The sequence below is a fragment of the Camelina sativa genome, chromosome 19 (genome assembly GCF_030686135.1).
Source record: "Camelina sativa cultivar CO46 ecotype springtype chromosome 19, ASM3068613v1".
NCBI classification, from domain to species: Eukaryota; Viridiplantae; Streptophyta; class Magnoliopsida; order Brassicales; family Brassicaceae; genus Camelina; species Camelina sativa.
The window spans coordinates 18,623,669-18,647,000 of NC_141898.1; the positions used below are offsets into that span (position 1 = coordinate 18,623,669).

Sequence of the window (23,332 nt, forward strand, 5' to 3'; positions counted from 1 at the left end):
GGTCGAGACCGATCCCGAAAACCCGGTGGTTGATGCATATAAACTGTTTCTTTGAGATCTCCATGCAAGAAAGCATTTTTAACGTCTAATTGATGAAGAGGACATTGTCTTGAAGTAGCAATACCAAGAACAGCGCGAATTGTAGCAGGCTTTACGACGGGGCTGAACGTCTCATCACAATCAATGCCCGGTTGTTTGACTTCCCATTAGCCACGAGTCTCACTTTATAACAAACAAGCTTGCTATCTGCATTAAATTTATGCCTGAACAACCACATAGAGCGAACAATGTTAGTATTCACGGGTCGTGGCATAATTGACCACGTTCCCATTTTAATAAAAGCATCATATTCCTCATGCATTACACCATTCCAAAAAAGGTCTTTAGCCGCATGAACATGGGAGAGAGGTAGTGGAGATATAGTGGTGGTATGAAGATAGAGATAAGTTACGGGTTTGCGAACTCCATTTTTCCCACTTGTGACCATGGGCTGCGTGTCAACTGGTAGCATAGGTGGTGGTTGTGGCACTGGCAGAGCAGGTGTCATAGGTGATACAGGTGGAGCGGATGGCATAGGCGGCACCGGTGTTGCTGGTAGGGAAGTGGAGGGTGTACTAGCCAGAGACTCCATAAGTATGTGAGGTAGAGGTGGTACCATAGAGGACAAAGTATTGACCATTGTGAGTCTGATGGCTCTGGTAAGCTCATTGTGTGTGTGGTGATGATTGTATGACATGAGCTTCACTAGGAGGACGTGATGGATAGGGGCCAAGAACACCATTGGAGGTGGAAGAAGCAGCTGGTGGGTGATGGTAAACAACTGATGCACCATACGAAGGAGAAGCTCCATAAGAGAACGGTGAATAGGGCCAAGCTGGAGGATTCCACGACGGATATGATGACATGGAAGGGTGAAACCAACACTACAAGAAAACATGGAATTGCCGACTGCAAGTTGCGACCTAAAACACAGTCGCTAAATTTAGCGACTGAATTGCTATTGTTTTGCTACTCAATGGCTACTAAAATAAAACAGTCGTCTAATAGTTGCTAATTCAAGACCGATGCATAATGTCGCAGTGTAGTCGCCAATTTGCGACTAGCTTGGAGACCAATTTAGCGACTGCTTTATTTAATTTGGGCTTTAAACCAAATTTGGGCCATAACAAAACGGCTCAAACCCAAATTGTTTCTCTTCTTCCCTGAGAAAACCCTAATCCCTCAAATCTCTTCCCAATTGTTTCTCTTCTTCATTCGTTTATTCCTCAAAACCCTAATCCCTTACATCCCCAACTCAATTGTTTCTCTTCTTCTCGATCTCAATTGCTCTCAATCAAGAAACGCCATAGTCCCTCCTTGTATCTCTCGATTTTGATGGCTGGAGTAAAGAAAAAAGTAGGAAGAAGAAACCCCTCAAATCGAACCTCACAAGCGGCAAATGGAAGACCCGCTAATCTTCCCAGCCAGTATGCCTTCACGTCGACGAACCAGCGAGACCCAGACACTGATTCTCAGGAAATTCCTGTCCCAATGCTCCAGAGACCTACACCTACTTACAGAGGCTATCCACCTCCGACAAATCTGTTCCAGAACTCGAGTCAACTTCAAGGAGCATCCCCTTCCAGCGAAGCTCCAATCAGGCGTCCTTTTCCTCAACCTCTCGCCTCTGCGACGAATCCACCAGAATTCTCGAGTCTTCTTTGAGAGTCTCCACAATCTTCAGTCACAAATCAACCTCGACAGTCTCCTCAAGTCTCGAATCTACCTCAACAGTCTCCTCAAGTCTCAAATCATCGTCCACCCTCTTCTCAACCTCGAGCAGGCTCTGCATCGCATCATAGTTCTCAAGCGCAAAACTCACATCAGGAAGAAGAAGACGAAGCGGATTCTGAAGATGATGGTTTAAGGCAATCAAATCTCCCAGCTGATGTACTCGCCCAATTAAATGACATGCTTGTCAAACGAGGCGTGAGTTGATTACTATTGTCCTCTCTCCCACATTAGAGCGTGGAACCCATTGATAAGATTATAATTTTTAGTTGATTAGACTGGTTAGAGTTTTTATTGGATTGATTAGAATTTTTAGGTTTGTTTGTGTTTGGAACACTTGTGTTTGTGATTGATTAGAATGTTAAGAATTTTGTACTTTCGATTTGATTCTGTTTGAAGGTTTGTTTGTGTTTGATTAAAATTGGCCATTAAAATTTTACTTTCGATTTGTTTGTGTATGAAGGTTTGGTAAGGACAAGTCAAAACTTACCCGAAATATTACAAAAGTGTTTACAAACAAGTTTGATGGGCCATATTACAATTGGGGTTGTGTTTCTAATGAAAAAAAAAAGAGAAAGATACTTCTTGGAATTCGCGGTAAACTTCTACTCCTTTCAATTTGATTTCTGTATTTATAGTTTTTTTTGGTTTTTTGATCACTAACACTAGTCTTCTTTTGTAGAAAACACACATCTGGGATCCCTCAGTAACCGTGTGGTCCAAGAAAAGTTCTAGGGTGTGTTTGCGATTTAGTACGTTTTGGAAACTTAATAGGATAGATAGTACAGTTACTATTCAAAATTGGCATATTAGTACAAAAGACTTTTTGTGTAATAGCTCTATAGTGAGAGAAAAGAGTAAAGTGGGGCATGAGTAATTTGGTTAAAATTACAAAAAGGGGCTGCTGTATTAGTGTGTGTGAGAGGGAAAATTTATTTATTTTTTATTTACCTTTCTCCTCTTTTCTTAATTTTTCAAATAATTTTTAATATAATTTTTTTAGAAAACTTCTTAAATACAAAAAAATCTATATATTTTTTTTTTACAATTTGATATGAATTTTGTTTAATATTTTTTAAATATATTATATTATCCGTACACTATTTTAAGTATACAGATGTCTATACACTTTATTAAGTGTATAGATGTCTGTACATATTATTAAATGTATAGATTAAACAAATTACATATGTACACTTGATAATGTGTACAGACATCTGTACACTTAATAATGTATACATACATTTGTACCCTTAAGAAAGTGTACGATACAAAATTTGTATTAAATATATTTAAAATCATCAAACAAAATGCATCTCAAATTATAAAGGAAAAAATGTAGATTTTTATGCTTCTGGAATTTTTGGAAAAACAAATTTACATTGATATATATATATATATATATTAGTTATAAGAATTGAAGGATAGTGTAGAAAAAAAACTTACTAAAAACAATAAAAGAAAAGAATCGGATGAATATTGTACAATGGCATGATTAGTAATTTGGTAGTTTTTGGAATGGCAAACAAGGGAGGTCAAAGTTGTGCAACAGTATTTTGTGTGGATTTATCTAATTGTAAATAGTGAATGTATTGCTTTGACCATTAAGTTTTGGAAACGTATGTCTTTTCCTATTATCCCAAAGTTCTATGCCAATTTTCAAAACCGTATGAGAGACATGGTTTCCAAGGCAGCAGCTCAGCGAGATCAAGTGAAACCGACTTGGATTGAGAAAACTATTTGGAAAGAAATGTGTGACTATTGGAACACAGAAGAAGCCATGGCAAAGAGTACAACAACTTCAGCAGCTCGAATGTCTGACCGTAATGGTCTTTGCCCTCACAAGCATGTATCAGGGCCGAAGTCTTACTTACAAATCGAACAAGAGATGGTGAGTTAACCGTTTCATTGTTTAATAAATTACATCAGATGGTTCCTAACCTTTCCATTGTCTAACATTTCAGGAAGTGGAATTGGGAAGACCGCCAACTATTCCTGAAGTTTTCTTCAGGACTCATACCAAAGAAGATGGTACTTTTGTGGATAAGAAAGCGCAAGCAGTTCATGAGGCATATAAGAAAAAAAGGGAAGCTAAGTTGGCTGCTCTGGATAATGACGAGTCTTTTGATGGAACTTCACGTCGATCAGAGCTATCTCATGAGGAGGATGATGAGTTCTTTCTTCAGGTAATATGCTTCTTTCTAATAAGCTATTAAGTTTTTCGTTGTTAAGTAATTATGTTAACTTTTTCTCTCTGTTTTGTTTATGCAGACTACTTTCATAAGCGATAAAGGAACATACTTTGGAGTTGGAAGCCTAGGGAGTTACGTCAACGGAAAGCGGAAGCTCCTTGGAAGCTCTTCTTCTTTCACAAGCCTGCAACAACAGCTTGAAGAAGCTAACCGCAAAATAGAACAACAAGCAACTCTACAAGCAGAGTGTGAAGCTGAGGCATCACGGGTTGCAGCAGAGGCTTTACGGGTTGCATCTGAGCAACAAGCAGAGATCAAACGCTTGGTGAGCTTCCTCAAGACTAACCCAAACTATGTCACCTTCCTCGAGTCTCAAACCAATGACTCCGACCCTGCTGATGTTCAAACTTAGGTTCCTTCACTATCCCTCATGACCTTAAAAACTTTTGTAATGGCCAGCAAATCAGAGACTGATTTTAACTTCTGGCAAAATTCATGAATCCTCAGGTCACCAATCACCAAGGTACAGAGGTCGATTTCAAGCTGGAGAGCACGACCGTCTTTGTTATTGTAACAACCCATCCCGTGGACCCCACTAGCCTACCCGCTAGCTTGCCCCCATAAGCCCCAAGCTGGCCCTGCAGGGCATCGATCCTAACCTTTCACCATGGAATGGAACTAGTCATCCAAATCCACCAGTAGGTTATTGGTGCGCCAGGCGTTCCTCAAACCCTGGTCCCCACCCTTTAACAACATTTCCACAGGACAAGCTGTCACCAATTGATCTTAGATTTGGATGAATAGTTCCTATCCACAGTGAGGGGTTATATATGACAACCCGTCCTGTGGATCCCACTAGGCTACCTCCTAGCCGCTCCAACAGACCCCAAGCTGGGCCTGCATCGATCCTAAATCAATTGGTAACAACTTGTCCTGTGGGAAGGTTGTTAAAGGGTGGGGACCAGGGTTCGAGGAACGCCTGGCGCACCAATAACCTACTGGTGGATTGGATGTGAGTTCCTTTCCATGGTGAGGGGTTAGGATCGATGCCCTTCAGGACCAGTTTGGGGTCCGTTGGGGCGTCTAGCGGGTAGGCTAGTGGGATCCACAGAACGGGTTGTCATAGTTATCACGAAACAGAGCCTATACAGAGAGCCAATGCTCATGGGCATAGCACTTTTTCTTCAAAACAGAGTTAAGCAAAGACTCGGATATAGTGTCATAGATCCACATCTTCACTAAGTTGTCACGTTCTTTCCACTTAGTGTCGTATCGGAAGATGGAGCAGAGGTGCCGTCAAGGTGACTAGAAACACCAAACGAGAGACAAGCATGAGGAGGAGAAAAGAAGATGATGAAAAAGAAGAAAAGAGTGCGGAGACTGGATCGAGTCTAACAAAGAAACTTTTGGGTTTTCTTTTTATGCTAGGGTTAGCTCTAATACCATATAAGTTTATTAATCTCGGTGGAGAGATAATATTAACATAAGCCTTATAACAAGAGTGCTCCACAAGTATATTATTTACATATTTGTGATTATGAAGACTTAGGAAATATTCTATATTTCTATATTCTAACAAAGTAGTAGATCTAAATAACTTTTTGATAATATTACAAGTGACACGTATTTTTAGAGAGATCGGGTTCAAACCCAAATTTAGTGAGAAGGAACATAAGTGAATACCAATGGCCCACTTGCTTTTTCATAATAGTATATGTAAATTAGGTAGACATTTTTGCGTTGATAAATTTACTTTTGTTAATTATTCTTACTAATATACCCCGTTTTAAGATATAAGATAAAATTACTAAGCGAAAACCTTAATATTGGTAAAGAGATGGCGCATCTGGAGAAGCTTCCATGGGAGTTGATTGAAGAGATACTCTCTCGTGTCCCACCTAAATCTCTTGTTCGCTTCAGAATCGTATCCAAACAATGGAACGCTCTTTTCGGCGACAAGACGTTCATGAACAACCAGAAGATGACGTTTCGGTTCATCCTAGCAACTGAATCCAAGATTTATTCGGTAAGCATTGATCCCGTGATAGTGGTAAGTGAGTTGCCCTTAGGTACTCCCGGTTTAGAAAAGTTGGAACTTAAAAACTTGGTTGATTGCAATGAGCTGTTGCTATGTGGTAAGAAGAACGGAGCCGTTGTTTGGAACCCATGGTTGGGACAGAGTAGTTGGGTCGAGCCGAGTTTCAAACGTTCTCTTATGGATTTTGACGCCATGGTATACAACAAAAAGAATTACAAGTTGTCTGTTTTTTACCCTGAAGATCAGACTGATTACTTGTGCACAATCTATGTCTTTGCCTCAGATGTGTGGATAGACCTCCAGTCAAAATCTGATGAGGAGAGTATATATGCTGAAAGTGTTGTATCCTTGGATGGAACTTTGTATTGGGTTTGCGCTCTGGACGAGCCGGATGGCTTGTCCTACTACATTAGTATATTCGATTTTTGACTGGATTATACTCTAGCCTTTGTGATGTACCATGTGGGAGAAACCATGATGGGGATGCTCTTGTCTTTAGAGTCTTTAGGGGAGATCGGTTTTCGTTGCTAAAGCAATGCATTGTAACAAAGAAGATTGAGATTTGGGTGACTGAGATGAGAATGGTGATGATGTGGTTTGGATGAATTTCATGACTTTTTCAAATCCAAACTTGCCGGAGTTAGTCGAGACCGTACGCTACTCTCAGCCAAGTTATTTCATCGATGGTAAGAGGCTCGTGGTGTGCTCTTACGACAGCAATGGTCAGGCTTGGATCTATGTTTTTGGGGAAGATAAGTTGATCAGTAAAACTCGTATATTAGATTATGTGGTTGATCCTTGGCATTTGCACTGTACCTTTGTTCCCAGTTTGGTTCCGGTTCCTGCTCGAGGCGTAAGAGAAAAATCGGCAGAATTACAAGTGTAGTTTTATTACATGTTTGCTTCTTGTTTGGTACGTTGATTTGAATTTTTGTGTGTTTTGTACACTACCATCTTCTTTGCATCTCTAGAGATTTTACTAATTTTCAGTCTCTTTTCTTTTGGAAAATAAATTCTTGCGATATTGATTGTGATGAGTGAGAATCCACAATTAGATCAGCTCGATTCTGTTCTTAGGAGATCATAAGTAGGATAACACTTATCAGATGGTTTGGAGTCCGTCGTTAGTCAAATTAGTCCAATTCTGGTTTCTTTATAATAGTTCTGTTCATCTTACTAGGATGTTCTCTCCAGTTTTACATTACAACAAAAAAACTACTTTTCTATTACAGTATGTCTTCCTTTCAATAAAGCGAAGCAATTAGAAAAAAAGGAAAATAATGACCAAAGCACAAGGTCCGAATCATCATATCTCCACTCGTCCCACGTTATAATATTTTGATGCAGCAACTGGAATCACAATTTGATTCCATGTGAAGTTAAAAAGTTCTCACTTTTTTTCACAAAAATTGTTGAAACTCATTTTGTTCTTGATCGTTTGGTAAATATGTAATTTATTGAAATGTCGTATTTTCTAGAGCGCAGCTAGCAATTATAATAAAGAAGTAGACTTTGATTATTCCAAAGTCGCTGCAAGAAACAATTACCATGTCATTATCGGTCTCAGTGTCGTTTTTGGTGAACAAGTGGAAAAGAATTGTGACGTTGTGGCTTGTGTGGTGCTAGAGTCCACTGACATATCAAATCTGATTTGGTTCATGTTGCTATGTTGTGGGATGTGGGTACCAGACTACCAGTAATTATAACAAAACAAAAATGAATGGTGTTATTGCAGCGTGATAGAACAAGTAAGAAAGTGATATCATAGACTAGAACAATCGATGTGATCCAAGCATCTTTTAGGTGCGGTGTTGCAAGACGCTTCTCTCGAAGTTACAAGGCAGCCGTCAACGGCTAGAAGACTTAAGAAAATATGAAAACTAACAAAAGAAACAATTGTATGATATGAAATATATTGAAATATTTTATCAGGGCTAGGTTTCGATTCTGGGACCGTGGGTTATGGGCCCACCATGCTTCCGCTGTGCCACTCTGATTTTTTATAAAATTTTTAAGATTTTACAAAGTATTTATGAGATTATATATATATATATATATATATATATATATATATATATATACAATTAGTTATAATGGGCTTGAATTGAATTTGTGGTTTATTTTAAGAAATATATAAAGTGCCAAATCCAAACACTACTTTTTAAGACTTAGGGGCTCTTATTAGCCATATGATTTCTAAACTCATATAAACTTGACCCAAATACTAAACCCTACCCTCTAAAAACTATATCCTAAATGTAAAAATAGAGAACCCAAACCTAAAAAAAATTAAAAAATTAATTTAACATATTGTAATTGTGTAAAAGAGGGCAAAAATGAAAATGTTCAAAAAAGGTATTTTTGAAAAAGGGTATCTTAGAAAGGGGATTTATAACAAATTCTCATTAATAAATCATTTACAATTTTTAAAAATATAATAATATCAACTAAGTATATTAATCATTGTATGTCGTATCAATATTTTCCAAAAACAAAGGTTTAAAATTATAGATTAAATTTAAAATAAATTAATAAATAATTTCTAATTTTTAAAAATATACTAATGTTAATCAAGTATAATAATAATATTTTCCAAAAACAAAGGTTTAGAGTATAATATTAGTCAAATACAAATATTATACAAATAAAATAATAATATAATACAAATAGAATATAAATTAAGATTAACCATGAATAACACAAACCAAAATAAAGTAAAACTATGTATGTGTATATTCACTTACATGGAATTATTATCAAACAAAAACAAAACAATTAGATTGTAAAAAAAAAGAACAAAAAAAGAAATAAATAACTTCTCTCAGAACAAAAAAAACTATATAAAAATTATGTGATTAAATTTGTATAAACTACAAAAATAATACACCATAAAATCAAGCTACACTAATATATCTCCCACAACAAGTAAATAAAATAAAATCTGAGATTAGTGTTGATAGTGATTTATATATAAGAACACCAACTAATGATAAATTGAACAATATTTAAGTTCCAGAATTGAAGGTTTTATATTTTAGTTTAAAATCAGTGACTTAAAAATTACTTTGACAATCAACCTAATTGCTATGCTATTCAACATAAGTATATATAATATGAGAAAATGTTAGTAATATCCTTTTATAGATATTCCTTCTCAAAAATATCATTTTTTTGGTTTATTTTCATTTTTGTCCTCTTGTGCATAATTACAATGTGTTAAATTGATTTGTAGTTTTTTTTTAGGTTTGGATTCTCTATTTTACCTTAGGGTATAGTTTTAAGGGGTATGATTTAGTATTTGGAGTCTAGAGTTTATAATTTAGTCATTTTGTATATTGAAAGAATGTATTATTAAAAATGGACAATAAGAGAAAGTATTTTTTGCAAATGGTATTTTTACAAATGCCCCTAATAATATTAAATAATACACAAAACGAGACTAAAATAAAAATATGTCTATGTACTTTTAAAAATAATAACTTTTATAACAACGAAAAAATACTATATAACAATTATGTGGTTAAATTTGTATAAACTGCAAAAAAAAAAAAAAAAAAAAAAACACAAATTCAAACTACACTAATATATCTCTCACAAAAGGTAAATAAAAAATAAGAACATACATTAGGTTTAATTAGGCTATTTGAGATTTCTCTATTTTGTTATTTTATTAGTGCATTGTTATATCTTATTATAGGGTAAACCATTGTTTTTACAATTAATCCAATTTCAAAACAAAAAAAAAAATCAATAATTTGATATATCTAAAAATAGTTACAAAAAGTATCCTGCAGCATAGCGCGGGTCTAACCTAGTTTTCTTTTAAAAATATATAATATTTTCGCTAAAAACACACAAACTAATAAATAACTACTTTTACAAAATTTAACCAATCATAAACAAAAATGAACAATATAAAATATAAAATTAATCTAAAAGTTGCAAATAAACTTAAAAACATCATATATTATATATGAAACAAAAATGTTTCTCTAAAACATCTTATAATATAAAACGAAAGGAGTAAAAGATAAAAAAATATATTCACGTTGTACTTATAATCTTGGACATAAACTCTGATCAAAATAAGCAAAACTGAAATGAACCAAAGTTTGGTAATTCGGTTAATAAGGTGAAACCAGTCATCATGATTTCATTCCGTAACCGGTTGGGTTTTTGTCTAAACCAAAACTGATAAATATTCTTTGAACCTAATTTATTCTTTTGTCTTAGATTTGAAAAAAAAATAAACAAGTTATAGTCAGTTTAATTGAAATAATTGCTGAAATTATTATCAATTTAAATACTCTTTTCATTATAATTAAGTATTGTTGTGTAAATTAACGAATGGTTTAGGCTTGTTCATTTGTTTATTTTGGTATTTGGTTTCAAACAGGTTATAATTATAATTGAATCTTATTTAGGTTCAGATTTTTGTGTAAATATATGTGTTTTTAATTCAGTTTATTATAATGAATCCATACAAAAAAAAAAGTAATTTCTTTAGTAAAAAAAAAGTACGTTGTATTTTCTCAAATTTTGGGTTTAAGAAAAGTTTGTTTGTATCTATTAATGCCCATGTCCAAATTTTGTGTTGAATTGATTATCTATGTGGTAGAGAAGAATATTGTGAAACAATAAAAGATGGTGTGCGGGAAGTGTCTTTAGTCAAGTGGTTACAACACCATACAACTCCACATTGTAGGGATTGGTTATGGATCGGACCCTATCAAATCAATGATGATCAAAAGAAAAAAATTGTGTGTGTTAAAAATTTCATATGTGTGTTTAATATGTTTTCTTTTTTGAAAAAGACATGATTCTTTTGAATTTAGCTGGTTATGTAATCTGCTATAGTTCCTCTAGACTTTGTTAATGTTGTGGTTTGATTTGTCTCGTATCAAAAGGTGAAAGTTTAAACACATAAAAGTGGTTAAACCATGAGTTATGCAAGACTTTTCTTTATTTTTTTATGGCCACACAAACCGTGAGATAGTTTTCAATTAAATCTCTCTATATAAACCATGTTTAAAAACCCTAAAATCATAATACAAAAAAATGAATTTCATTAGCTATACTCGCATTCTAATAATCTTGGCAGCTCTTATAGGTGTTCTACTTGTTCCCTCGAAGGCTCAAGACAGCCCACAAGACTATGTAAATGCTCACAACCAGGCACGATCACAAGTAGGCGTAGGCCCCATACAGTGGGACGAGGAGGTTGCAGGCTACGCTCGGAGCTACGCAGACCAACTGAAAGGCGACTGCAATCTCGTACACTCCGGTGGGCGTTACGGGGAGAACTTGGCCATGAGTACCGGCGACTTTTCTGGCGTGGACGCCGTGAACTTGTGGGTTAACGAGAAGGCTGACTACAACTACGATTCGAACACGTGCAACGGAGTTTGTGGTCACTACACTCAGGTTGTTTGGAGAAATTCAGTGAGACTCGGATGTGCTAAAGTGAGGTGTAATAATGGTGGAACCGTCGTCAGTTGCAACTATGATCCTCCAGGGAACTTTAACGACGAGAAGCCTTACTAATGTGTGAGCATGCTGCATATACACATATATATATAACAACACGTACTTGGACACATGACGTGTATATGTATTTCAATAAGAAGCATCATATGCGATGTGTATCAATGTATATGTATAAACTTATCCATTTAAATCCCACCCGTAGCTTTTAGTGATAAATGAAATATATATATAATCAAACTGGCAAGGATGGATATTCGCGTGAATTCCACAGATTCGATATCACAACCTGGAGTCCTCATCGTAGTTACCATGCACGAGCATCTAACCAAGGCCAACCTCAAAACCTTGGAATAGTAGCCTACAGCACCATTCGATTATTTTTAGTGAAAGTGTCATATTTTCCTATTTAAATCAACCTTATCCAAGACGTAGACTTTGATTATTCTAAAGTCGGTGCAAGAAACAAAATTACTATGACATTACCGGTCACAAGGTCGTTTTTAGAAAACAAGTCAAGATGGCTTTTGTCATTTTCCCTGATTGATTTGATTGATTACGTTGTGCCGCATGTGCTTAGTCCCATGCTATATCAATCGGAATTGGTTCTTGTTGCTATTCTGGTTACCAGTAATTGGTGTTGTTGTAACAAACATATTGACTGGTGTTATTCTATATTTGATGCATACCAAAAAGAATTTGCCATCTACGTAAATATGTTATATATATAATATTATTCTAAAATAATGAATACAAGAGAACACTTCAAAAAAAAAAAATTAGAGACTAATTTAGAGAAAAAAATTGAACATTTGAATATTATTATGATGGATTCCAAATCTAGCACAACATCTGCAAAATTCCAAAAATAACATTATATTTCAAAATTAAACCTTAAATTCAACATACTAAAATTTACCCCCTCAAAACTATATTTTAAATATAAAATCAAAAACTCAAACCTAAAAAAAAAATTCTAAAAATTAATTCAAAATATTTTAATTGTATTAAATAGTGCTATTTTGCAATTTGTGGACTATGTGCTACTTTTGTCAATAAAACATGTTTTAGTGCTATTTTAGGGTATTTTTTTTTATTAATAAATAAGAAAAAATTTCAGATAAATAAGAAAATTTTGGTTGAACATATATAATGGTAACTCTATCCATGATACTTCTTATTCAATTTTCTTGTATCTACATATTTCATAGGCAATGATCCTTCTAGGAGAACCTTTTCTAAATCAATACCTAATTAGTACATATTACGTATGAATTAGTGACAAATCCTTTGGTTGCTGTCTTTCTGCTTATAATCAATATATCTAAATCAATAGATGTTTGAGAAATACCCTAGGATAGCACCATTACATGTTTTTCTTCCATAACTAGCACACACACTCAATTTTTTTTAACCTAAATTCAAAATACTAAAATTTATCCCCTCAAAATTATTCCTAAATATAAAATCAAAAACTCAAACCTAAAAAAAATTCTAAAAAATAATTTAAAATAGTTTAATTGTATGAAATATTGCTATTTTTGGAAATTTGTGAACTATGTGCTATTTTTGTTTATAAAACATATTTTTGCGTTCGCAGGTTGCAGCTTTTCCGTGGATAATGTGGTATATCTGGAAAGCATGGAATGCTCGGGTCTTCGAGAATCAGGTTGAATGACCCGATGAGGTCGTCCGCGTGGCGGTAGGTGAAGCGCAGACTTGGCAGCAAGCACAGGTGGAGGCAGAGTTGGAGGACCTTCCCTCCTCCCCTAGCGTACTGCCTTCTTGGACTCGGGGCTGTCATGCTCTCCTTTCGTCGGTTTATTCAGGACATTGGTGCTTTGTGGATGGTTCTTGGAAAGCGACTGATGGTTTTGCAGGTGCAGGATGGGTTTGTACTACCGGCGTAGTCTGTCTCCGTTACATGCAGAAGTCGAAGCTTTCATTTGGGCGATGCGATGCATGATTGGACATGATTTCCGGGTGGTGGTCTTCTTCACGGACTGCTCCGACTTGCTCAAGATGGTGTCTTCGCCTCATGATTGGCCAGCCTTCGCAACATACCTAGACGATATCCAGATTGACAGGGAGGAGTTTTCTTCTTTTTTTTTGGTTAAGGTTTCTAGAACTGCTAATGTCCGCGCGGATTATTTGGCACGCCGAGCGTGTTGCTGAAGATTGGCTCATTTGAGCTGATTTCTTTTAGTTGACAAAAAAAAAAATTGTACTATTTTAGGATATTTTTCTTTTATTAATGTCCAGATGTCCTACTATATTAATTAGGAAGTACAAATATGAAACTAACCTTAAAATGTGTGAAAAATTACATTCATTTGCCATTAAATTTTTTTAATTAATTAATTAATCTTTATTAATTATTAAGAAATAAAAAATCGTAGACAGATCAAATTAAATTAAATCTACAAAATTAAATAAAATCTAAAAAACTAAATAAAATCTATTTGAATCTAAACTAATTCGTACTTGAAAAAACAATTATTAAAAATTTAACAGCTAAGATTTTAAAAATCTAATTTAATAAAATCTACAACTACAAATTTTACCTAAACAGGTTAAATTTTTGTACCAGAACAGGTAAATTTTTTTTTTATCAAAAATATAGTTAACGAAAATCTAGGTCAGTTCCGTTTAACAACTTAGATTTTAAAAATTAATAAATAACATAATAACAAAATAAATTATTACAATTTTTTATCAAAAAAAAATTCAACCTGCAGATATATATATTTCTCTTCTAATCCATTTTTTTGATAGATAAGAAATTTTTTAATCCAAGAAAAAAAATAAGTAGAACTATTATATATAATGGTAACTCTATCCATGATACCTCTAATTGAATTTTCTTGTATCTACATATTTCATAGGCAATGGTGCTTCTCATCGAAAGGAGAACCTTTGTTTTTTCAACCTAACATTAATTAAAATAAAACTCTTAGATTGGTTGTCCAAACTAGAGGAAAATTGTTTACAAAAGTCGTTTCCGACAATAACTTTCTAGAAGAACGAGCTAAACAATCCGCCTTCACATTGAACGTCCTTGGAATCTTGGAAAGGGTAAAAAGAGGCAAGGAGGCACTAAGAACCTGGAACTCATCAAGAAGCGTAGAGAAGGCTGGCCACTCCTCCGGAGCTTGCACCATCAGAACTAGCTCTGCTGAATCCGTCTCGAACGTTTGACAATCAATGCCTCTGGAAAGGATACACTCCATCGCCCATAATAATGCTTCCAGCTCCGAATGAAGTGGGGACGAACTGCGACGTTGACATCTGGCACCCACAACTAAAGTCTGATTCTCACCATCACCACACCACCAACCTAATCCTGAATTTGGTTCGTAGATTTCCACAAAACATCAACTTGATAATGAATTATCGTTTCAGGCATATGCAAGGATTCCGTCGAATCCGTACCAACCCATCGAAGACCCTCTCCCAAACTTGACGCGAATGAGGACACTCAAAGAAGGTATAATTAATAGACTCTGCCGCTAGATCACATCTCTTACATACTATATCACAAATAACTCCCCGAGAAGCTAAACGCACCGTCACCGGAAGGAAACCAGATACGATTTGCCAGAAAAAATGTCTGATTTTAGGTAATACCGGAAGATTCCAAGCCTCTGCCATCAGGGCATTACAGTTTAGGCCGAATTCAGTTTCGGCCTTCATGGCTTGAGCCACCTTATAACCCGACTTAACCGAGTACCGACCAGATTGTGTATAATGCCACACCAATCGATCTGTCTTAAAAGATTTGCTAATAGGCAAACGCTTAATAATTTGAATATCCTCTGGATTCATAAATTCCTGAAGGATAGGTAAATGCCACTCTTTAGTCTGTTGGTTAATCAAATGATTTACCATTAGGTCTGGGTGTACTTGCCGTCCCCTACCATTTGCAGGTCGAGGATATTGATCAGGAATCCAGGGGTCACGCCAAACCGAGATATTAAACCCCGATCCAACCGTCCATCGAGCACCTTTTTCCACTAAACTTTTAGTAGAAAATATGCTTCTCCACCCAAAGGAGGGAGAATAAGATTTCTTTACCATCAGTGGATGTTTCTTTCTGAAGTATCAGCCTCTAAACACTTGCGCAAATAAAGAGTTCGGAAACTGTATTAAACGCCAATATTGTTTAGCCAACAAATCCCAAGCCTCCTTCCGATTTATCTCTACACATTTTATCCAAAGCTACCCAGTGAAGCTCCCGATCTTTCCTCTCAGAGCTCCACCAGAAATCTGAAATTGCACTCGTCAATTTGATCGTTAAACCTTGAGAGAGTTTGAAGCAAGACATAACATGCGTAGGAAGGGCCAAAGCCACCGACTTAAGTAAAACTTCCCTCCCTCCCTTAGATAAATTTTTTGTTGTCTAACCATTCACCCAATCACTTAACCTATCTCGAATGTAACCAAAGACTTGAACTCTTGAGCCTCCGAGACTCTCAGGAATTCCTAAATAGGAATCCATACCCCCTTTCTTGGAGATTCCAATGACCGATTTTACCTTGGCCTTAACCTCTGAAGTCACCTTTTTACCAAACATAATAGAAGACTTATCCAAATTTACCTCCTGACCGGACGCTTTACCATAGTTGCCTATGATATTCACTACTGTTGAACATTGTTCTTCATCCGCTTTACAAAAAAACAGACTATCATCCGCAAAAAGCAAATGAGAAATAGGGGGAGAATCTCGGGCAATCTTAATACCCGAAATTTTTTCCTCCCTCTCTGCCTTTTTAATATTAGCTATCAAAACCTCAGTGTAAATAATAAACAAGTAAGGGGATAAAGGATCCCCCTGTCGCAAGCCCCGTCTTGGAAAAATGGAGCCACGGGGTTGACCATTGAGCAACACTTGATAGGACACCGAGCTCACACACCATATTATCCATGAAATCCATCTAGAGACAAACCCTAACCTAATTAAGACCGCCTTCAAAAAATCTCATTCGACACGGTCATAGGCCTTGCTCATATCTGTTTTGAACGCCAAACAATCCGATGTACACATCCTACTGGTTTGTAAACCATGAAACATCTCTTGGACCACCATGATATTATCTGTGGTTAACCGACCAGAAACAAAGACCAATTGTGTTTCAGAAATAATTGTGGGCAAAATCTTCTTTAACCGAAAACAAAGAATTTTTGAAATGATCTTATAACTCACATTACACAAACTAATTGGCCTGAATTATGCCATTCTTTTCGGTCCTTCAACCTTTGGAATCAGACAAATATTAGTTTCATTAATTATGGGATCAAAACTCCCAGTCCGAAAGAAATCCCTAACCAGAGCAACCAAATCTCCCTTAAGATAAGGCCAAAACCTCTGAAAGAGAAGCGCAGTCATCCCATCTGGTCCTGGAGTTTTCTCTGGATGCATTGCAAATAGAGCCTTCCGAACTTCCATCTCTGAAATATCCTTAACTAACTCCCTATTCATTCTCTCTGTAACAAATGGATTGACCGCTTGTACCATCTCTGAAATACCGCACAAGTCCGATTGTGCAAGCTTATTAAAATAATCAGACGTAATCCTCTCCATACCCTCACTTGATTCATCCCAAACATCCTCTGAATCAAATAGCCCTACAATCTTATTCCTAACCCTCCTCTGTTTAGTAGAAGCATGAAAGAAACTAGTATTAATATCGCCGACCCGCAACCAGAACTTTCGACTTTTCTGTTGCCAATACAATTCCTCATCATGATAGGAATCTTTTAACTTCTTCTCAATAATGTGAATTTCCGCTTGCAAAAAGGAATCATCCTTTTTATCATCCTCTAAACTCGTCTTAAGTGAAGATATAAGAGTCTTACTATTCAAAACGTTTTGCTTCCTCCACCATGAAATAGAATTCCTACAATTTTTAATTTTATCCACAAACATCGAGATTCTAAATTGACGAAAGCGTCGTCCCCCAAATTTTGGAGAAGAAGCTAAAATAGGCCGATGATCAGAACCTATCATTTCTAGATAATCCACTCGCGAACGCGGAAACAGAGAATGCCAATCTTTGTTCCCTAGAGCTTGATCCAACCGACACCGTACCACCTGGTTATTACAGCGATTACCTCGCCAGGAAAATGAATCACCCTAACACGGAAATTCTAACATACCGCACTCTCGGATCATGGAGATAAACGGAAGAAAAGATGAAGCCGGTCTTATCGCGCCTCCCGATTTTTCATGATTACCAATCAGTTCATTTAAATCACCAATGATAAACCAAGAATCCTGCCGAAGAGAGCCTATTTGAATGAGTTTGTCCCAAACCTCTTGTCTAAGCCCAGACACAGGATCTCCATACACAAAAGAAATAAATAGGATTTGAGAACCCAAAAAAGCTTGAACATCCACTAATCGATTACAAGCATAAAAAATGTCAAGTTTTATATCATTATTATAAAAATAGCTAAACCACCGCTAGACCTACAGGGTTCAACCCCGTATACAAATGATGATAACGAAATTTATTATGAAACTTTTGTAAATAAGAAAAACATCTTTTTGTTTCTGATAAAAATAAAATATCTGGTTTTTTCTGCTTCCATAAATCCTGCAACTAGCTCTCAGTCAGATTCGCACCAATGCCCTAACAGTTCCAGCTCATGATCTTCCCGTTTGAGCTGGTGGTTTCGGGAGAGACACCATCCCTTTCTTTGGTTTGCGGGTTCCTCCTCCCATATTGCCACCTTTAAGTTCTTCTGATTTGGTTTGCCCATTCCTTTATGCTTACCAACGTCACCTGCAGATTTAAACAGCAGAGCTTTAGCTAATAACTGTTTACCCGGTGAAGCAATAGCTACAACATGTCGTTTACCCCCCCCCCCTACCACCCTTAGAACCAGAAAACCAACCCGTTCATCATTTATAGCCTTAGTGTTCCCCAAATTAATGTCTTTCATAGCTTGATTAACAAGTACCAAACCCTCAACAGGGGGAGAAGAGATAGAAGCATTACCTTGTGGAACATTGTCCTCGGCCTCGGACACACCCTTCTCTATATCCGTCTAAACATAATCATCATCAGCAACAGTATCCTTAACTAGACCCGACGCCTCACCCTACTGGTATTCCCCGTCTTCGAGGAGATCATCAGAACTCACCGAGAAACCAGCCTCCTTGTCACCACCACTCAGCCCATTAACATCCTCCATCACTGAATCCTTCTCCTTGTCCACCAGATCATCAGCCGTAGGGATGACTAACTCGTTAACATTATCATCTTGTGAATCAAGTTTATGCTTCGCCTGATACAGAGGTTTCGGCCAAGCAGGACCATTCCCCTTTTTAGGAGGATGAGTGCGTGACTGATGGACCATGAAATTACCAACACCCTCTCTAGCTTCTGCGTATCTCCCATAACTCCTTTGCGGACCCATATCCCCTTGATTCTTAGCGAAAGGAGAATCGTTTCCAAGTCAATACCTAAATAGTACATATTACGTATGAATTAGTGACAAATCGTTTGGTTCACTACAAGAAAACATGGAATTGTCGACTGCAAGTTGCGACCTAGAACACAGTCGCTAAATTTAGCGACTGAATTGCTATTGTTTTGCTACTCAATGACTACTAAAATAAAACAGTTACCTAATAGATGCTAATTTGAGACTGATGCATAATGTCGCAGTGTAGTCGCCAATTTGCGACTAGTTTGGAGACCAATTTGATAGTCGCCAAACATTGCGACTAAACATCTACTCTTTAGCGACTACTTTATTTAATTTGGGCTTTAAACCAAATTTGGGCCGTAACAAAACGGCTCAAACCCAAATCGTTTCGCTTCTTCCTTGAGAAAACCCTAATCCCTCAAATCTCTTCTAAATTGTTTCTCTTCTTCTTTCGTTTATTCCTCAAAACCTTAATCTCTCACATCCCCAACTCAATCATTTCTCTTCTTCTCGATCTGAATTTATCTCAATTGAGAAACGCCATAGTCCCTCCTTTTATCTCTCGATTTTGATGGCTGGAGTAAAGAAAAGAGGAGGAGAAAGAAGAAACCCCTCAAATCGAACCTCACAAGCGGCGAATCGAAGACCCACTAATCTTCCCAGCCAGTATGCCTTCATGCCGGCGAACCAGCGAGACACAGACACTGATTCTCAGGGAATTCCTGTCCCAATCCTTTAGAGACCTACACCTACTTACAGAGACTATCCAACTCCGACAAATCTCTTCCAGAACGCGAGTCAACTTCGAGGAGCATCCCCTTCCAGCAAAGCTCCAATCAGGCGTCCTTTTCCTCAACCTCCCGCCTCTACGACGAATCCACCAGAATTCTTGAGTCAACTTCGAGAGTCTCCTCAACCTTCAGTCACAAATCAACCTTGACAGTCTCCTCAAGTCTCGAATCTACCTCGACAGTCTCCTCACGTCTCAAATCATCGTTCATCCTCTTCTCAACCTCGAGAAGGCTCTTCATCGCATCACAGTTCTCAAGCGCAAAACTCACATGAGGAAGAAGAAGAGGAAGCGGATTATGAGGATGATGGTTTAAGGCAATCAAATCTCCCAGCTGATATACTCACCCAGTTACATGACATGCTTGTCCAACGAGGCCGTGAGTTGTATACCACTGTCCTCGCTCCCACAGTAGAGCGTGGAACCACTTGGTAAGATTATAATTTTTAGTTGATTAGACTGAGTATAATTTTTAGTTGATTAGACTGATTAGAATTTTTATTGGATTGATTAGAATTTTTAGGTTTGTTTGTGTTTGGAACACTTGTGTTTGTGTTTGATTAGAATGTTAAGAATTTTGTACTTTTGATTTGTTTCTGTTTGAAGGTTTGTTTGAGTTTGATTAGAATTTAACTTCCGATTTGTTTGTGTATGGAGGTTTGGTAAAGACAAGTCAAAACTTACCCGAAAGATTACAAAAGTGTTTACAAACAAGTTTGATGGGCCATATTACAGTTGGGGTTGTGTTTCTAATGAAAAAAAAGAAAGATACTTCTTGGAATTCGCGGTAAACTTCTACTCCTTTCAATTTGATTTATGTATTTATAGTTTTTTTCTTGGTTTTTTTATCACTAACACTAGTCTTCTTTTGTAGAAACACACACACCTGGGATCCCTCACTAACCGGTGTGGTTCAAGAAAAATTCTATGCCATTTGTCAAAAACGTATGAAAGACATGGTTTCCAAGGAAACAGCTTAGCGAGATCAAGTGAAACCGACTTGGATTGAGAAAACTATTTGGAAAGAAATGTGTGACTATTGGAACACAGAAGAAGCCATGGCAAAGAGTGCAACCACTTCAGCAGCTCGAATGTCTGACCGTAATGGTCTTGGCCCTCACAAGCATGTATCAGGACCGAAGTCTTACTTACAAATCGAACAAGAGATGGTGAGTTAACCGTTTCATTGTTTAATAAATTACATCAGATGGTTCCTAACATTTTCATTGTCTAACATTCAGGAAGTGGAATTGGGAAGACCGCCAACTATTCCTGAAGTTTTCTTCACGGCTCATACCAAAAAAGATAGTACTTTTGTGGATAAGAAAGCACAAGCAGTTCATGAGGCATATAAGAAAAAAAGGGAAGCGAAGTTGGCTGCTCTGGATAGTGACGAGTCTTCTGATGGTACTTCACGTCGATCAGAGTTATTTCATGAAGAGGATGATGAGTTCTTTCTTCAGGTAATTTGCTTCTTTCTAATAAGTTATCAAGTTTTTCATTGTTAAGTAATTATGTTAACTTTTTCTCTTTGTTTTGTTTATGCAGTCTACTTTCATAAGCGATAGAGGAACATACTTTGGAGTTGGAAGCCTAGGGAGTTACGTCAACGGGAAACGGAAGTTCCCTGGAAGCTCTTCTTCTTTCACAAGCCTGCAACAACAGCTTGAAGAAGCTAACCACAAAATAAAGCAACAAGCAGCTCTACAAGCAGAGCGTGAAGCTGAGGCATCATGGGTTGCAGCTGAGGCTTTACGGGTTGCATCTGAGCAACAGTCAGAGATCAAACGCTTGGTGAGCTTCCTCAAGACTAACCCAAACTATGTTGCCTTCCTCGAGTCTCAAACCAATGACTCCGATCCTGCTGATGTTTAAAGTTATGTTCCTTCACTATCCCTCATCTTAATAATATTATTAAAAGTGAAGTACATTTTGAAAATGTCCGAAATTACGCACTTATTTATGAAATGTGCCACTAAAATCTGTTTTCGAGAATCTCCCATTAAGGGTAAAATCGGCGAGACACTCCTAAGACTTCTCACAAACACGTCTCTTGCGGAGTAAACTGTATTTGGGTATAAAATAAGTCATTCGGGTAGAGAATAGAGGGACGCGGATCTTATTTGGATCTTTTCTGTTTTTTTTTGGAATTTTATCCGTATATATTAATTGCAATTTATACTAATTAGATTTGTATATTCTCAATCACATCCCTTGAAATTTATTCTACTCCACTAATTTCGTCAATTCTTATTATCAAAACACAAATTCTACATTAATGGTTCCAAACATTAAGCAAGATAATTACGATATTGATTTGGATAATCTTTTACATATCCAAACTAATATCTTATTCTCTCTTATCATTATATCTACTCCACATAATATACGGTTGTGTATATGTTATTTGAGAACATCTAAACTATAAAATCGTATATTGACCCCGCTAACAACGGTGATTGATTAAGATTTTATTCCTTATTCTATTTTTTTAAAAATAATTCACTTTTCGTTTCCCCCTGTTCGAGACTATAAATACGTACGTAATCGTTACCTCATCTACACCATCTCACACACTGCTTTCTGCCCTACAGCAAAAACACATTCTAAAAATGGCTGCTTCATTTGCTTTCCTTCGTGACTTGCATCCATACTAGACGAACTGGAGAGTGCAAGTCAAAATCCTTCACTCATGGCATCAATATACGCCTAAGGCTGGTGAAACACTTGAGTGTATCTTAGATGATTCCACGGTAAGCAGTAGTTTTAGCAACTTATTTATCATATTTCAATACAATAACGTTACATATTAACATTATTATTTTCCCAATAGGGTACAAAGATCCACGCTTCTGTCAAGAAGGATTTGGTTGTTCGACATGCTAATCAGTTGCAGGAAGGTCAATGGAGGTTCATTGAGACATTCAGTCTAATCAATGCTGCTGGTCATTTCAGACCCATTGGACACGTCTACAATATCAATTTCCTTAACAGTACCAACGTTAGGGCGAGTGACAATGTTAGTGAATCGATTTTCTTATCCCTCTCAAAGTTTCCAAAAATCCTTGCACACGAGGTTAATACCAGCATATTGGTTGGTAAGTTCATATCATCTCAAATGTAAATTCCTATTTCCAACATTATATATTTAAATTATATACAAAAAAAAAATTCTGGTTCAGATGTTGTTGGTCAAGTTGTTAATGTTGGTGATGTTGAAGACCTTGATGTTAACAATAAACCAGTTAAGAAGATTGACTTCGAGCTCAGAGATGAGAAGTAAGTTTTTACGTAATAATATTCCAAAAGCTATAAAATTTTTTCCCGTAACTGTTAATCTAATCTACACGTTAGTGATGTGAGATTGCATGTAACGTTGTGGGGGTAAATATGCGGTGGAATTTTTCACTTAATGTGAACATGCATATGAGAATGGTATTACTGTTGTTTGCCTTTTGCGTTTTGCCAAGATAAAAGAGTTTAAAGGTATTACATTCACTATTTTTGGTTTATTACGATAACCAATAAAAGAATACTACTTATCTAATTGTGTGTTATAATTTTTTTGTTTTTTGTAGATATTATTATTGTCGCAAACTCATTTGATGTAACTCAGTTACGAGT

The 23,332-nt window shown here is 36.5% G+C and overlaps 1 protein-coding gene, 1 long non-coding RNA gene and 3 pseudogenes across 3 annotated transcripts; all 5 read left to right on the forward strand.

The window, feature by feature from the left end:
* Window positions 1-3,439: 3,439 nt before the first annotated feature.
* LOC147920769 (uncharacterized) lies at window positions 3,440-4,374 on the forward strand. Its single transcript, XM_087501222.1, has 3 exons — window positions 3,440-3,665; window positions 3,739-3,956; window positions 4,042-4,374. Exons 1-3 carry the CDS (start codon window positions 3,440-3,442, stop codon window positions 4,372-4,374), a joined length of 777 nt encoding a protein of 258 aa, XP_087357348.1.
* Window positions 4,375-5,768: 1,394 nt separating this feature from the next.
* Window positions 5,769-6,989, forward strand: LOC104767973 (F-box protein At2g14710 pseudogene; annotated as a pseudogene).
* Window positions 6,990-10,886: 3,897 nt separating this feature from the next.
* On the forward strand, window positions 10,887-11,703 carry LOC104766671 (pathogenesis-related protein 1 pseudogene; annotated as a pseudogene). The gene has a single exon (XR_015590882.1). The product of XR_015590882.1 is annotated as a pathogenesis-related protein 1 pseudogene (transcript).
* A 7,786-nt stretch (window positions 11,704-19,489) lies between these two features.
* Window positions 19,490-21,583, forward strand: LOC147920770 (uncharacterized; annotated as a pseudogene).
* Window positions 21,584-22,548: 965 nt separating this feature from the next.
* Window positions 22,549-23,331, forward strand: LOC147920771 (uncharacterized). The gene is made up of 3 exons (XR_015590500.1): window positions 22,549-22,806; window positions 22,891-22,987; window positions 23,063-23,331. It is a non-coding gene; the product is annotated as an uncharacterized LOC147920771 (long non-coding RNA).
* The last annotated feature ends 1 nt before the right edge of the window (window position 23,332 follows it).

What these genes read in the sequence shown, in the direction of transcription:
- LOC147920769 (XM_087501222.1), top strand. Translation starts at nt 3,440, where the DNA reads ATGAGAGACATGGTTTCCAAGGCAGCAGCTCAGCGAGATCAAGTGAAA. An exon ending in AATCGAACAAGAGATGGTGA is followed by an intron (nt 3,666 to 3,738) that starts GTTAACCGTTTC and finishes CATTTCAGGAAG; the next exon opens with TGGAATTGGGAAGACCGCCA. An exon ending in ATGATGAGTTCTTTCTTCAG is followed by an intron (nt 3,957 to 4,041) that starts GTAATATGCTTC and finishes TTGTTTATGCAG; the next exon opens with ACTACTTTCATAAGCGATAA.